General features: G+C 46.8%; 1 protein-coding gene across 6 annotated transcripts in view; it reads left to right on the plus strand.

Moving 5' to 3' along the window:
* The window catches only part of sorcs2 (sortilin-related VPS10 domain containing receptor 2), a 161,472-nt gene that overhangs the window by 54,485 nt on the left and 89,394 nt on the right, over nucleotides 1–17,593 (plus strand). For all 6 annotated transcript variants that reach the window (XM_030338710.1, XM_030338711.1, XM_030338712.1 and 3 more), the window contains exon 3: nucleotides 6,647–6,746. In XM_030338710.1, coding sequence (XP_030194570.1) covers nucleotides 6,647–6,746 — 100 coding nt within the window. The remainder of the gene's footprint in view (nucleotides 1–6,646; nucleotides 6,747–17,593) is intronic.

Consider the following 17,593-nt stretch of genomic DNA (forward strand, 5'->3'; position numbering starts at 1 on the left):
TCACAATAACCCCACAGGTGGAGTCAATCTTGTACATATTGAACATAAGGACACGTTGGCTGTTTAGTCATATAGTCACCAAAAGCAAAATTGTTTCATTTGTATCTACCTGACATTAGAGAGCAGATGGTATGGGGATTTTGCTCAAGGATGACTACAGGTAAGGTCCTACATTGAACGCCATTGTTGTGATTTATTCAAATGCTACGTTCCTACAATGCAGGAATTCAGGTTCAGGTATTCAGTCTTAGGACCGCATTTTTATGTCGTTTTTTCTTACCTAAGACTAACATTGTTAGCTACTCACACAGTAGCAAATGTTAAATTTGCTGTCCTATTCAGCTAACAGAATTGTTTTTAACGTTAAACAAATCAACCTTGATTTCCATCAAGTGTCAGAATCCGATAATCGTCAATCTTGACCATGTGCGCCTGTTAAGGAAAATTTACCTAAAGTAAAGTTTAGATTTATTATGCAGGGCTAACTCATGAGACTTCCTCGCCATTCTAGAAAAAATAAATAGATAGATCCGATAGTTGACGCGATTTTGTTTGTCTCAAGGTTTTCTTTCGTGACTTTTATTTGTTATGTGATAAAATACCTGTAAACCGCTGACACTGGGGTTTTGAACTGGGAACCCGTTTGCCGGGGAGCTGGAGGGAGGGAGAACCTTTTCGGTTAGGCACTCAAACACCCTAACCCCTAGACCAACCTGGCTCTGTCTGTCGATGCATCAAATAAGGGAAGAGCAAAATAAAGAAATGGAAAGTTTTTGCCCGAAAATCTAGTTTTATCAGTATTGTTTCATTTCGAGCAGTGAGATTGTGTTGGGGTCTCGGTGGACGTGCCCCAGCAGGTGAGATGGTAATGTTCTGTGACGGGGTCTGGTTTATGCCTCTGGCTCTTTCGGGCAGAGGGAGTCAACAGGAGTTCATCCATTATCACTGGCGGTCCCTACGGAGCGAGAGCGCTCTCACTGTAAACACAGAGAGAGTCGCCGTGTAAGCCAGTGTGTGCCACGCTTCCAGCGTCAAGGTAAGAAGGGTTGAGGGTTTGATGGCGGCCTGGTGTCTCCGTGTTTAAAAGTTGTCTCTCGTTTGTTTATTTCCTCTCTCTCCCGTCTCTCTCGCTCTCTCTCCCCCACCACCCAAGCAGTCCTCACTAACCCTTTATTTTTTCATTATTTTCATCCCTCTATTCCTTCAAACTCTTTCCTTCTCGTTTCGCTTCCTACCCTTTCTATGCCACTCTCAATTCTAAACAATCCTTTCTTTCTCTCTTTTTGATATCTTTTCCATCTTTCCTAACGTATCCCCATTCCTCACAACCCTGTTTCTTCTTTCTAACTTCCTCTCATTTATATCTTTGCGTCTCTGTATTCCTCAGAAAACTTTCTTTATATCTTCCCTCTTTCTTTCATTCATTCCCGGCTCCCTGCTCCAGAGAGATTTATCAGCCTATCGAGGCCTCGGTGTCATCGCCCCCGTCCTGCGGGCCGTCAGTCCTGCTTTGACATTATCAGGTCACGGCAGATGGCCCGTAAAGATATTTTACAAGGCGCCCTCGACGCGCCGTGGTTTATCATCCAAATCAACCCCTTCACCGCCATCCGGGCGGAGCGGGAGGAAGTACAAACAGACTGATGGATGTTGACACGCTGTCCGTCTTGTAAGGAACAGCAGCTGTAGTCCAACTGATTCATAGAGCAAACCAGAGCTGTGGGGGGGGGGATGGCGTTGATTCGATTAAAGCCCTTCCCGAGCCTTTTAAGTAATGCAGTGGGAGACAATAGCTCAGGAGGTAGAGCGGGTTGACTGATAACCTGAAGGTTGCTAGTTCCATCCCCTGCTCCTCCTAGCGCCGAGGTGTCCCTGAGCAAGATCCCTCACTTAGACTCCTCCTGACGAGGTGGCTGTCGCCCTGCCTAGTTTACGCCGCCGTCAGTGTGTGAATGAATGGTGGTAATTCAAAATCCCCTAAATGTAAATGTTGACTGTAAACAACTCCGTCCTTCTGTCACACGTCGGACACAGTATGTCCTAATTTACTTGTGTGTCTGTGGAGACCATAAATCAACGTCGATCTCAACGAAAGATCGCACTGCACAGAGTGTGTGTACATCAGTGGGCGCCCGTGTTCATCTAACGTCGCAGTATATCCTACTTAACGCTAATAGCGAAGCACCTCGACGGTATAATTTAGCTCCGGCGCGGCGCGGTCGCCCCCGTAAATCTAAAACACCCTGCCCCTCCCCCTGGCTCCTCCTTAATCCTACACTATTATCCTACACTACCAATCCTACACTACCAAGACAATGGAGCGCCCTCCCTGAGCACCTGAAGGCCCCACAGACTACAGCTGCTTTTAAACGAAACCTTAAGACTTACCTTTTTAAAAAAGCCTTTTGCTAATTTCTCTTTTACTGTATGTGTAATTATATATTTAACAACCCTTTTTTTTTTTCTTTTAAACTCTGTAGCACTGTGAGATTTTCGAATGTAAAGTGCTCTACAAATATAATGAATTATTATTATTATTATTATTACGATTATCAAAGGGTACGATTATGACGATAGTTCCCATAAATGCAAAGCGCTTCGAGGTTGTGACTACTCCGGATGCCTTCTCTTTTTTCTCTTTAGGTTGAAGCAAATTAAGATATTAGCTAGAACACTGCTTCAAGGAGAAACACCCCCCCCACGCACGCACGCACGCACGCACGCACGCACGCACGCACGCACGCACGCACACACACACACACACACACATACGCACACACGCACGCTATCACACACACGCATGCACACATAAACACACACGCATACTCGTACGCTTTCTCACACACACACACACACACACACACACACACACACACACACACACACACACACACACACACACACACACACACACACACGCACACAGCCTAGCCTCCCATCACTTTTAGAGTGCCTTCCATTTCTATTGAGCGGTCACATAGCACATTAGCCCTGATTTGACTTAGTGCCGTCTTCAGCGCTGCTGCCTCGCTCACCCTCAGGCACAAACACCACAAGGTTATGAGCATACCCGACCATCTCACCCTATACTGGACACCTGTCCTTCGTAATAATAAGAGACACTAAAACAGTGGTTATAAGTTATAATAAGTGAGGAGGTGTAGTGAAGTGTAAAGTGTTCCCTGTCGTCTACAGTGTAATCATACACAGGCATCCACCTAATCCTAATTGCGTGTAATTACAGTTGGCGCTACATCACTGTTTACTGTACGGGGATGGTCAGTGTGGGGACAGTGTGTGTGTGTGTGTGTGTGTGTGTGTGTGTGTGGTTAGGGTGTTTAACTCAGCCTAAATGCGCTGGGTTTGACCCACTAAGCCGGCAGCCCGACCCGTGGACTTCCCTCAGCAAGACGCACTGGCGCTCATTCACTGCCTCGGTCTGAGCCGGGCTGTGGTTTCACGAGTCGGTGCGGCGCAGAATTAGGTTTCCCTAACCCTCAGTGGTAGGCTGTGATGCATTATTAATGTGTCTAGATGTACACACACACATGCACGCACGCACGCGGGCGCACACACACACACACATACACACACACACACACACACACACACACTGACACACACACACACACACACACACACACACACACACACACACACACACACACACACACACACACACACACACACACACACACACATGTTGGCAGTCTAAGAGCAGGCTAGTTCCGCTAAGGGCAAGACATGATTACATTTCTCAGGGGAAAGCAAAACCCCCAAAACGGGACAAGAAACCTAGCCTAACCATAGTCTTATTATGTTTCTGATAATCTGCAGAAAAAAACGGTTGTCTCCGAGTTTTTGACGACCATTTGTGTAATTGCCGGACGGCCTTGAAAAGCCTGATTAGCGTTGGTGTGAAAATGCGTTTACCTCATCAGCCCCAACCCGTGAAGAGAAGCCTCAGGCGCCGACACACACGCACACCAGAGGTAAACCCACGTTGGATTTATTTATTCGTATCCGTGTTTCATATTTTTTACAGAAAATACATCACCCTTCGTGTGTGATATTTCGTCGGGGTTAAGGGGGGGGCGATGGCAATAACATTAGCATAATCATCCTAATGACCTACTCTTCATACACATAACTGCTGACATTTCACAATGGTAGCGTTGGGTAAAAACGTGGGGGGAACTTTCTCTCCATCCGCATAAACACGAGGCATTTGTGTTGGATGATTACACCTCCTCTTGGTTCTACACTCCCTAACCAACACCAACCAGCCCCATTCGCTTAATAGCCTACCCCCCCTCTCCTCCCAAGCGCACCCTTCCCCCCCCCCCCCCCCCCCCCCTCCCTGTTTCAACGTAATTATTTCCCATTAATCTACAATAGCTCAGCTACCACTCTATTAATCGGGGGCTCTGAGTGGCAGACAGCATTAAATGAGCTGCCCCCTATTAACTCAGAATCATTACTCTCTCTCTCTCTCTCTCTCTCTCTCTCTCTCTCTCTCTCTCTCTCTCTCTCTCTCTCTCTCTCTCTCTCTCTCTCTCTCTCTCCTCGGTGTGTGTAAGCAAGGTTGTTAATACTTTACTCCATTGGGTAACCTTTCACCGACAGTGCCCACCCTTAAATTAGCCTGATTAGCACAATAACAGCTTTTTTGCATTTTCTTTGCTGGTGGCTGATTTATTTATTTATGTATAAATATTTATTTGTATTCCATGTCTTTTTTCCTAACAAAACGCATTTAATCTATTGACATTTCCGTAGCTTCCGGTTCATCCTTGTCTGAACATGTTTTAGCGCACACACCCACGCGCACCCACGCAATAACACACACACACACACACACACACATACACAAAGACACACACACCGGTTATAATATATCTCGTCTCCAAATCAAACCATCTTCCTCCACAGCAGGGGGTGGGCGGGAGGTTGGGGAAGGACGGTACAGTCGGCCCCCCAACAGGCCGACAGAAAAAAAAACAACACTCCAGAGCTCTTAACTCAACCATCTGCCTGAGCGAGCACGTGTCCTCATGCGTACTCTCCAGGTTAAACACCTCACACAGCGCGGGGCGGAAACACACTCACACGCACACGCACGCACACACACCACACACACACACACACACACACACACACACACACACACACACACACACACACACACACACACACACACACACACACACACACACACACACACACACACACACACACACACACACACGCACGGGGCCGAGGGCCGGGCTGGAGCCACCCTGCCAGCCCACTCCATTGGGTGCAGCTGTGTCAGAGCACTCAGACGCCGCGGCGGTGGATTGACTGGATATGGATGGCCCTCGGCGGGGCCAGCACAGCGTGTTAATGGGTTTCTCGCGCGGGGTTTTGTCAGGATGTGATTGCCCAGCCCGGGGGTAGCGGCAGCGGCAGTGGTAGTAGGTAAGCTTTGGTCCCAGGACCCCCGTTGATCACCGGTCGTCAATCAGGCTGTCTCATCGCGCCGGCGGTCCCGCCAGACGCCCTCCCATTGAACTCAGCCCGCTCGCTCTGAGCCCGCTGTTAGACATTTATATTCAGGGCGTATTATCCAAAGCGACTAACAACACATTGTACAAAAGTACATTTTACACCATTCCCTGTATACATCAAATATAGCTAGGATAAGATGATACACAACTAAGTACTATTACTAAGTACGACATAGAATAAGTGCCTACATTTAGTGCCAGGATGTACGACACATAATATGTAGGAGGGGCTGGGATACGGTGGGGATGCAGGTTCTAGGTGACCTCTGAACAGGCGGGCATTGAGTCTCTTGCGGAAGCTGGGGAGCGACTCTGCGGTCCTGACGTCGGCAGGGAGCTCGTTCCAACACTGCTCTGACTGGTGCCATGTGCCTCTGTGTTGACATGCGCACGCTTCTTCGTCCCAGACGTTCATGGGTTCCAGTTCAGCAAACATTATTGTCTTTCATTGGCCTGATTGGAGAGAGGGGTGTTTGACGTGGCTTGCGTAACATTCGCGACAAGACCGTTTCGGGGGGCCGTGACTTGCGAAAGAGGCTAGGCAAAGCTAGATAAGAAAAGGTGTGGCACTGTACATGACTTGAGTGTACATATTTGTGTGTCTGTGTGTGTCGCATGTGTGTGTGTACAAGCAATTTAGTATTCACAACTTTTACAACCGCATATTTCCCCCACTTTGCTATGTGTTTCGTTTGTTCCCCTCATGCCTAGCAATGAATCCAGATAAGCTCCAAAATCCATCTTTTTCTTGGGAATAAGGCCACAGTGTTGTTCGGTCAACTTTGCATGTAAATCACTTTGGGCAAAAGCGACTGGCAACTCTTTGCCCCTGCTCTCGTTTTACATTATTCTACTGCTGTTGCTTTGAGTGCTCCTATGCTGCTTTCTGATTGGCCAAGCTCAAAGTTTAAATATATATCCCAGGTCATAGGACAGTTTGTTTCTATCGCTACCCTCGCTTGCTATCTATCGCTGACCACTTTAGTCGATTATTTGTATTGATCCTGTTTATGTGTTTGCATTGTGACCTGTAAAGAAGGCCCACGCTAATACGATTTTTCTTCTTCTTCATTGTTTCTGTGTGTGTGCGCGTGCAGGTCGACAGACTATGGCACCACCTACACAAAGCTGAACCTGATGCCCGGGACAACCATCGTTGTGACCAGCTTCTACATCTGCCCCACCAACAAGAAGAAGGTATGGGAGCCTCTTCTAAACCCTTAAAACCCTCCTTCGGCTGACACATGGTTTGAGGTAGCGACTGATCTCACGGGAAGTGAGAGGAAACAACTTCGAGGTCCCATGTTTAAACATCGATAAACGGTCGGCAGCTGGATTATTTCGTCCTGAAAATAAATATACACCAGACACGTTAACCATTTGGCGGGCAGTGGCCTCCCAAGCGTCTCCCCGTACCGGGAGTGGATGTGTCGTCACGGGCGGCAAGTGGCCAAGGACGTAGAGCGGGTCGGCTGGTCACCGGAAGGTTGCTAGTTCGATCCCCGGCTCCTCCTAGCTAGAGTGTCGAGGTGGCCCTGAGAGAGACGCCCCACCCTGACTGCTCCTGACCAGCTGGCTGTCGCCCTGTGTGGCTGACTCCGCCGTCGGTGTGTGGATGTGTGCATGAATGGGTGCATCTTAGGCAATATTGTAAACCCATTTGAGTGGCCACTGGTTATAAAAGCAACACATAAATGCAGTGCATTTACCATTTACTTATCACCTGGGTGGCGGTAACCCTGGCAGGGTTTTGACGCCATACTGCTCCCGTTCAGCTCGACAAGAATTCACAGACGCCTCCCAAATGACTGTCCTGTTTCCTTCATTTTTTTGAAGTAGTATATAAGCTGCAAGTCTGACTCACGGTGCGATATGATTGGACTGTCAAGCGTGGCAGCTCGTCCCAATTGGCTGGGGTTATCACTAGAGCCCAGGGTGCCTGTAATCGATGAAGAGATAGAGGAAGATTAGATGTAGCCACTATTCTCTCGCTCTGGGTCTCCTGCTCTGTCTCTCTATCTCTCCGTCTCGTTCTCTCTCTCTCTCTCTCTCTCTCTCTCTATCTCTCTCCAATCTCTCTTGTTTTCTCTCGCTCTCCTTCACTATGACATGTCCTTCAGGGACTTGCAGAGGCTCATGTCCTAACACACGCACGCACGCACACACACATGCACGCACGCACGCACACACAGATGGAGGCTGTACTATCTCTAGACAGAGGCTTTAGTTGCTTGGGAATGAAATCATCTTAATTTCCCCCTGGGACGGTGAAGAAGAGTGTGTGTGTGCGAGAGAGAGAGAGAGAGAGAGAGAGAGAGAGAGAGAGAGAGAGAGAGAGAGAGAGAGAGAGAGAGAGAGAGAGAGAGAGAGAGAGAGAGAGAGAGAGAGAGAGAGAGAGAGAGAGAGAGAGAGAGAGAGAGAGAGAGAGAGAGAGTTTGTGTGTAATCTGTAAAGACGGGAGAGTTTTCTCTGATTCTGACAGCTGTGTGTGTGTGAGTGTGTGTGTGTGTGTGTGTTTGTGTGTGTGTGTGATTATGCCGTAACAACACAGATTTTGTTATCAAGCCAGTCTTTGAACCCGATAATACGAAATTAGTATGTGATGCATGATTTTCTTTCTTACTCCTTGTATGGGTTCCAGTTGTCTGTGAACAGACGTGCACAGACAACTTTGATCAATAACGTTAATCACATCAGAGAGATGGCGAGATAGACACACAAACACACACACACATCCAAATAAATCGTGTAGGTCCCCCTCTGTGAAGGGATTACACGCACGCACACCCACACCCACAACCACACACACACACACACACACACACACACACACACACACGCTGAGATACAAGGGGTCTTCACGCTGATCCATCCATTAGATGTGAAGCAATTAGAGAGGAAGGCGGGAGTTTCTTTCCCTCTGTCGCTCCCTTAAAAACCAGGGTTCTTATGAACCCCCCCCGCTGTGTCTATTGAAACACGATTGTGGAGCAATCGTGATTTTGGAGTTGTGATTTTTGGAGTTGTTTTTTTGTATTTGAAATGATGACATGGTCTGTTTATTGCTGTTTGTGATTGTGATGATCATGTTGAAGATGCTGCAATCATTTTTATCTGATAGAATTGTGAAGGATTTGAAGTTCTCCTCAGAATAAGAGTTATTTTATTACTTATTTGGTAAATTGGTTTTTACCAATCCTAGTAGTGAAAGTTGACTTTGTTTTTCCCCATTGTTCTCAGGTGTGTCCAACGTGCGTGGTAAAAAAAAAGAAAAGGGTTTGACAGAAAAATATCAATAGTAACAGAAATGTGAAGGAAAACTTGAAGACAAGAAAAGAAGAATTGATAAAATAATAAAACTGGCATTTCCTTCACTTTGGTAGAGGATTGCTCTTAATTCATTGATAGAGAATAGTTTCATCGCTTTAGACAGACATTGAAAAAACCCTTGAACGCCTTCAATCACAGTTCTCTGACCTTAATGTACTGAAAGAAGCACTTCTTAATGGATAATCAATTGCGATTTTTTTGTTCTTCCTTACATCTTGGACCTTGAAAACCCTCCAAAGTAATTAAGAACGGATGCAATGAAAATAAACACAAAGTTAATTAACTGCCTCCTTTTACTGTCAACCTGTTGTTCAAATTCACCAGATATTTACCGTATTTTGCTGATGATTTTTTATCCAAAGCAACTTAATCCATTAATCCACACATTTACACACCGAGGGCGGAGTCAACCGACATCCAGCTTGTCAGGAGCAGTTAGGTTGAGGTGTCTTGCTCAGGGTCACCCCACGATCGGCGAGGGGGATCCGGGGATTGAACTAGCAACCTTCCTGTTACCAGTCAACCCGCTCTACCTCCTGAGCTACTGTCTCCCTGATGATTACCCTTCTACCTTGGCTAGACACAAAGCGAATAGAGCAGACATCCTCCAGGATAAAACGCATTAAACGAACACCCTTAGCCACAACATAAAGGAGTCGATGCATCCGAAACCTTCAGCCGGCGTCATCTCATCTCTAAAATGTCTGCCTCCCCCGCCCTGCGTCCGCTTGCAGCAGAAGCCATTTCGCTGATGCTGACACTTGAGCAATGGGATACCGCCATCTTTCCTGCCTCCGCCGCCTTCCCCCCCCCCCCGCAGGATTAATCTTCAATAATTCAACTCGTTCTTCACACATACTTCCAGCGGGCACTCCTCCCCTGTCCCTGTCGAGGGCTTTTAGGCCCATGTTTGCTCATTCTCTGTACCGAAACCACCACTCCGACATGGCACCTAGGAGAGAGAGCCACCGCAAAAAAAAGGCCAAAGGAAGTTCAACTTAAAGTTCACCGGGTCTCTTGTGAATAAGGCCACAGTGTTGTGTTTAACTCGTACCACTGAGCGTCCCCAAGGGAAAATAGAGGGTATCTTATTTTAGCCGGTCCATATTCAACCTATTCCCCTCTCTTTCTCTCTCCCTGTCCTTCAAAATCCAAGATTTTATTTTACACTTTGAGTTTTTTTCCCGTCCTTCTTGGGACACGGGAGAGAGGTCCTCGGCTGTTGTACGAGACAGCACAGTGTGTCATCCTTACTGGAGAGAATCTGCCTATTCTGCTCCCCCGCCAGCACCTACACAGCCCCCTCAAACGCTGATCCACAGACCTGCCACCAGGCAGATAAGGGGTTCAATGAGAGAGAGAGAGAGAGGGACGAGAGAGAGAGAGAGAGAGAGAGAGAGAGAGAGAGAGAGAGAGAGAGACGCTGTGGTTTAAAGCTGATACCAACTGGTGGTGGAGAGCTTGTTGGCTCACTGTACCATCTCCCTCTGAGGGGGTTTACAGCTGAACCAGGAGTCGGGTGGATCAGGGTTGTAGCAACCGCACGGTTTTAGTAGTCCATATCATCGCCCCAAGGAATTCGCAAAACCCGATAAACCTTGGCCAAAACCGAGACATACAGTTGAACAGTGTGTGAATTTTAACACGAACAGTGCATTAAAATCCACAGAACAGAGATAGGACATGAAGATGCTTTGGTTTAACATTTGACACCATGTTTTTAGAGTTATATAAAACATTTTTTCCTTTTTTCATGTTGCAGAAATAAGTTAAGGAATAAGAAATAAGTGCAGAATTCTGAACTATACAGAGTGATGACAAACCCCAAATTAAAAAAATAGAAAAGCCTTAACATTTGAACGCTGTCCGAAGAAATTTTAATTAAATTAGAAATCTACACAAGGAGTCAAAAGCTCTTTTTAATGAAATGATGTTCCAACATAATGTATTTTCCGTCAACGTGACACTTCCTTTAATAATGCTGTCCCTCCATGTTTCAGAAACGAACGCCGTCTTACGTCATAGAACACCCAATTTTCAAAGTGAGCTGTGACCCCTTTATGCTCTCATATATTCCCCCGAATGAATATCTCGTCTTTGAGGCGAGCCGTCACGCTCGGGGGCACAATCGCTGCCCGAGCTGCCATCGCCTGTCCTCCTCTGGCTGCTCGTGACGTTCCTGCCTTAACCAATCGCTCGCTTCATAGTTTTTTTTGGGGTGGGTGCCTTCATGGAACCGTGGGATGAAAGACGAGAGAGGGAATGATGTGTCTCAGAAGAACACAGCTAGGGAATCAAACCCGGGTGGCTACACGGCGCATTGCAAGTGGCAAGCTCACTAGCGGGACGAGCGATCGATGACCTCATGACTTTTCAGTTGGAACGACTAGCTACAAAACAACAACAATAACTACATTTTAGATGTATTCCTTTTGAAAAGAACAAAATGGCTTTGTCCCTCCTTATTGTGTGCATAGTGTGGCATGTATGCATCGGGCAATGTTTCTCAAACACGACCCGACAGACCACGCCCCCGTGGCTGAGGCCACACCTTCTCTGACCGTCTTTGACCTTATGGATCGCGTCGATCATGTCACCCTGCACCCTGCGTCACAATTCCCCGGGCGACTTGGGTCGCGTCCGGCCTTCACGCCCTGCTCTGATTCTGACCAGAGATGACCTCCCCGATGCCCCCCCCCCCCCCCCTTCTGCCCCCTCTGTCTTCGACCCCTGTTGACCTGACATTGACGACACAAGCTGTAGGGCTCCTCTCCTCCGGTGTTTGCCCCCCACCGCATCGACCCACGATCAATACTGACACGCGCCTGACACACTCACACACACACGCACTGCCGACAGACATCACACGGACACATCTCACGTGGCTTTTCGGAGCGAGCTCTAAACGGATTGGCTTGACCCGAATCCTGATTCCAGATCAGCCACATTGAGCGTATTGATCCGTAGGTCCATGGATGAGCTGGTGCGCCTACACTCTGAGCCCAATACCCGAGAGAGAGAGAGAGAGAGAGAGAGAGAGAGAGAGAGAGAGAGAGAGAGAGAGAGAGACGGTCTCTGATCCACACTGGACAGCTGATGTTCTGATGTGTGCGCTTGGCGTGATGCAGAGGGCACATCTCCTGGGGACAAGACAGTGGGAGCACGGAGGCGTCTGCTGGAGACCTCTGATAATCAGTGCGTTCACCCACCAGCTGGATTAGCATGAGTATCGACCAGACGGAGTCCACAGGGCCCGTGATATAACTCAGTTATCTTTCAGTAATTATTAATCATTTAAGAAGAATCATTCTCGATTGATCGGCATCGCGAGGGAAGATGTGAGTCACAGCATGATAAGGTCGGGGTGAGTGGGTTTGAATCCCAGTCGAACGGTTCCGGCTTCCAACCCACGTGTCTGTGAGTCGGCCTGAGTGAAGACAAGAGGAGCTGTTGTTTGCTTCCGGCCTAGGGTATTCATTATGGGTCCTACCGATGCAGAACAGACGTAGTTCTTCACTGATCTAGCCGGTCCTCCTCCTCCTACGCCTTTCCCGCCGGACCGCGGCCACCATGACTCTGCATCCATCCCCGGTGAATCCCCGATGTGCGGTGTGATCAGGGGCGAGCGATGGGTCTCTGGCGAGGACTCCAGGAACACAATGGGGCCGTCGCTAATCCCCCGAACACCACTTCCCATTAGCGCTTAACAGCCAGGCGAGACGCCGCGAGCGCCCGGCCCCTTTCTGAAGTCCCGACGCGGGACACGAAGAGAGGGGAGGAAGGCAGGCTGGCTGGCAGGCTGGCAGGCTGGCTGGCTGGCAGGCTGGCAGGCTGGCAGGCTGGCAGGCTGGCTGGCTGGCAGGCTGGCAGGCTGGCAGGCGGGCAGGAGGGCGGGCGGGCGCGCGGGCGGGCGGGTTGAACAGTGTAGACCACTGTTAGCGTCGCAGCACGGGGCTGACAGGAGGTGTGTTGTTTCAAATTGAGACGGACACACCCAGAGCAGTGGAGTTGGGTCAACGGGTAATTAAGAAGTCTGTGTGGGAGTGTGTGTGTGTGTGTGTGTGTGTGTGTGTGTTTGGGGGGCCTGGGGGGAAGACTTCATCGGTCACAATGGACCACTTTCAGCAACCTGTGTGTGTTTGTTAGCGCAAAAATGGAAATCTATATATAATATCTGCCTGGGGATTCAAAATGATTATTATTCAGCAGAGTTCATCTGAGGTCTTTTTACGTAATCCAACTTTTGATTTTTCCAAACAATAACTTTTCTTTGTGGATTGAGGTCTTTGTAGCCAAACCGAATCGCTATGTTAATGTTGGTCTAAAGGCGATACAAGGCCAAAGATATATTACATTTGGCTGTGTGTGTGTGCGTCTCACAGATGACTTCTGAAATAAGCGTTGTGTTCTCCTTACATAATTCATGCAATTTCAATGTTAAGTAGATAGATGGGAAGCTGTTAGTTTCTTCTTCGTCGTTGTTTATTTGGCCCATGGAGGGCCACCATCCATCTTGTCCCGTCACCCTGCACTACCCCCCCTGTCACCCTCCTGTCCCCCTCTGTCTCCTCACCAAGTCATCCAGCTTTTCATCTATCCATCAAATGAACATTTCAAATACCCTATTTTCTCTAACGCTGAATAAGTCTTAGTTCTCCGGCCTTGCCAGCTCTCATCAAGTGTATCATTCCTCTAGCATCTCCCTCTCTTCTACCCCCCTCTCTCTCTCTCTCTCTCTCTCTCTCTCTCTCTCTCTCTCTCTCTCTCTCTCTCTCTCTCTCTCTCTCTCTCTCTCTCTTTTCTGCACTCTCAAACCTCCTTAATCGTGTTCTGCCCTTATAACCCTTATATTGCACTTCTGTCCGCTTTCTTCCTCTAATGCACTTTCTCTATCACACCTCTCTCTCTTTTCTCTATCCATCACCAAGCCCCACTCTGCCTCTCTCTCTCACTATCGCTAGCTCTGTCTCTTACTCCCTCTCCTCCTCTTTATGTAACTCTCTCTCTCTCTCTCTCTCTCTCTCTCTCTCTCTCTCTCTCTGTCTCTCCGTTACTCTCTCTCTATCACTCTCTCCATCTCCCTCTTTGTTATCTTCCTCTCTCTATCTCTGTGCCTCTCTCTCTTGCTGTGGTTGTGATGTGTGCCTCACTTCTCATACGTTATCGTCCATCTCTGTGATTATTTTTCAAGATTAGCACCTATCTCTCTCTCTCTCTCTTTCAGTAGCCTGGAGACCATCTTGATCACATGACCTCCCATTCCATTTCTGCCATATATTCACTCACTCACTCACTCTCTCTCTCTCTCTCTCTCTCTCTCTCTCTCTCTCTCTCTCTCTCTCTCTCTCTCTCTCTCTCTCTCTCTCTCTCTCTCTCTTTCTCTCTCTCTTTCACCCTCTCTCTGTCTCTCCCCCTCTCTCTGTCTCTCTCTCTCTCTCTCTCTCTCACCCTCTCTCTCTCACCCTCTCTCTCTCACCCTCTCTCTGTCTCTCCCCCTCTCTCTCTCTCTCTCTCTCTCTCTCTCTCTCTCTCTCTCTCTCTCTCTCTCTCGCGCAGATACGCCACCGTAGGCCAGAGTTAAGGATTGTGTGTGGTAGGCCAGAGTTAAGGATTGTGTGTGGTAGCGTGTTGGTTGATGTGGGTGGGTCGGTGGTTGTGGACGGATAGGTGTGTGTGTGTGTGTGTGTGTTCTTTCCTGAATACAGTTTATAATTGCCCTCACACCCTACTTTGGGTGACTGTGTCCGTGTAAAAGTCGGCCACTTGTTGTGTTTGCTTTTGTATGGGGTTTGCATTTTGGTTTGTTTGTGTGTGTTTCTGTGCATGGGTTTCTGCTTCTGTGTTTCTGCACGTGTGCTTTTATAAGTATGGGATTGTGTGTGTGTGTGTGTGTGTGTGTGTGTGTGTGTGTGTGTGTGTGTGTGTGTGTGTGTGTGTGTGTGTGTGTGTGTGTACACAGTACATTGGCATGCAGGAGGGTGATTATGTTTGTAATTTCTTTCTGAAACATCTGCAACAAATAGAGGAAAAGAGAAAGGAATAGGGACAAAATGATGAGAGGACAATGATTTAACTGATGAAAGGAGACTGCATGCAATGAAAAGAGGAGGGAAATGCAAGGAAGGGACACATTTTAAGTCATGGAAGGTTTGGGGGCTAAGCGGTATAATTGAGCGAGTGTAAGGGAGAGGTGGAGAAGGCAAAGGTCCTGGAAGATTGCGATGGAGTGATATACAGCCAAATAGCAAAGCAGACTTAAGAACGCACTGAGCTGCATCGTTGGCTCACACTCCCATCCCCTTATTTATGGCACTGCAGTAAAGCCGGATTCTCTCTGTACAGCACCCACAAACACGCACGCACACAGACAGACAGACAGACAGACAGACAGACAGACAGACAGACAGACAGACAGACAGACAGACAGACAGACAGACACGCGGATGCTGTGCAGCCGAACATGTTAGCCTTTAATTTATTTCACATCACGTCACATCGATACGCACTATTATGTGTTTCATGTATGTTTATGTGTTACGCATAAAGTCAGTTTGGCCACAAGACCCACCCATTCACCATGGGCGAGAGAGAGAGTCCGAGACATTAGGATTATGGTAGCATTGAGATGGGTCTGATAGGACCTTTTGTACCGAGGTTGTGACAGGAGGAAATCCACAGGTGTAATTAATTATCTGTTAGCTATGGGTCTATTCTAAGTTGTCACTGTGGCAGGAACTTGATAAAGTCTGTTAAATTTGTGACGCGTTTTATTTACAGCAACTCTCAGCTGCTAAAGCCATTTTAAGGACAAGGAAAAACTCTCCCTCTACCCAGACGGTATGAGAAAATGGCTAATGAATAATGTGATAGTGTGTCATCAGTCGTGAAAAGGGGTCAAAGTAGCATTTCAAGTTGAGTCCATGTGGTGGTGTAATCTGAAAAAATACTTATAGACAAATTAAAAATCATTTAAAAAACAATCACCATTGATGCGTTGCTCACGCTGGTTCACTGCCACAGTGGTTAATTGAATAGAACCAATGTTTACCTCATCAATATTATGCTATATCCAGCTTGAAAAACTCCTACTTGTGATGAGCTTGGCTAATAGCATCGCTGTTGGTCTCCTCGTCGCTGCGTCGGCTAATTACTATGATACGTTGAGCTGCTTCTGTTTCAGGTTTTCTTGTGAAATGGTTCTTTATTTCACTCCCAACGAACTCTGTGTTTCTCCTGCTCTGTCTTCTGGGGCCACGGGTCCACACGGGATCCTCCTCGATTCTGTTTCCATTTCCAATGGGTCCAGCGGGGAGAGGGAGGTATATTAAGTACATAGGACTTCAAAGGGAGAGACAGCACTGAGAAAAGGGTAGACTGGCTAATTTTAATCCTCTTCCCCTCCCCAGGCAGGTGATAGAGAGAGTGAGCTAATCTCACATTAGCAGTCCTAATAATGTAGGACTTTTCGTACAATTTCTATTTCTTAGTCTGTTCTTATTCTGGTCCATAATCTTTTTTGGCTTTGCGATTAACTTTCTTTCCTCTTTTTCCATTAGGAGGGGATGGGGTTCTAATATAAATTGTAGCATAGAGTTAAACCAAATATAACTTTCATTTCGTAAAAAAAAAAAAATATATATATATATATACAAAAACTAGTTAATTAATATTTATCACACGTACAAAATGTTCCCAGAAAAATTCAGGATGTGCATTTCTTGAGTCACAGATGCTCATGTCTCCACATAAGGCGACACAAATCTTCATACAAATGTGGAATCAGAACTCCTTGATGCCCTGCACTCCTTTCATGGCTTGATGAGGTTGAAGCATACCCAAATCCCAGCCGTTTCTATCAGCATTGTGTTGATAGAAATGGTGCCAGCATTTCCGATGTATGTGTTCTGTGTTCAATTAAATTACACTGAAAAAAAGTTCAAATGGAATTTATATCAAGTGAAGGTTGGTCAATTCTATTTACAATGAATAGCACACCATGCTCTGAGTACTAGGGTGAATATTTAATGGAAATATACTGAGAGCAAAGATAGAGAAGTTTTAGTAGGTAGGAACACACATTCCTTTAGTAGTAATAATATAAAGCCAATGCAAACCATTGCAAAATTGACAATATAAATCGATGACAAAGAGGTAGATATGGAACCAATTGCACGATTTGTTGAGATTTGAGGGTATGTGTAGATCAAATTACGAGACAAACTTTTGACATTCATGTGTATGTGCACGGTTTTGAAATGCATTACTCATGTTGTTGCAAACTCCTCCTTTGTTTGGGGTTGGAATTTCATTTAGCTAACAATGGTTAAGAATTGTCTTTCTGGTGGTGTGTCGCATGACTGCTTCTCATGTTTTAAATGCCTTATGATGTCTTTGCAATTAGGGGGGAAAGGCTTTGCTCTGTACAGGGCCATTTCAGGATGAAGAAGATAACAGTGTTCATCTTTAAATAGCATTTTTTTGTATGCTCTTTACTCTTATGTGTTGGGGCCTTTCTATCTTTAATTCATGCATGGAAACACACACACACCCAGGTACACAATTAATACAATACACACTTAAAACAATACACTGATACATTATCCTCTCACCCATCAAACACAGATGAAAGAAAGACACATGCACTCACATGTCCCTACCAACTGTTATTGTATTTTCATTGTAGTTTTTAATTATTGTCTCCCACTTAAATCACC

This window comes from Gadus morhua, chromosome 17, assembly GCF_902167405.1.
Source record: "Gadus morhua chromosome 17, gadMor3.0, whole genome shotgun sequence".
NCBI classification, from domain to species: domain Eukaryota; kingdom Metazoa; phylum Chordata; class Actinopteri; order Gadiformes; family Gadidae; genus Gadus; species Gadus morhua.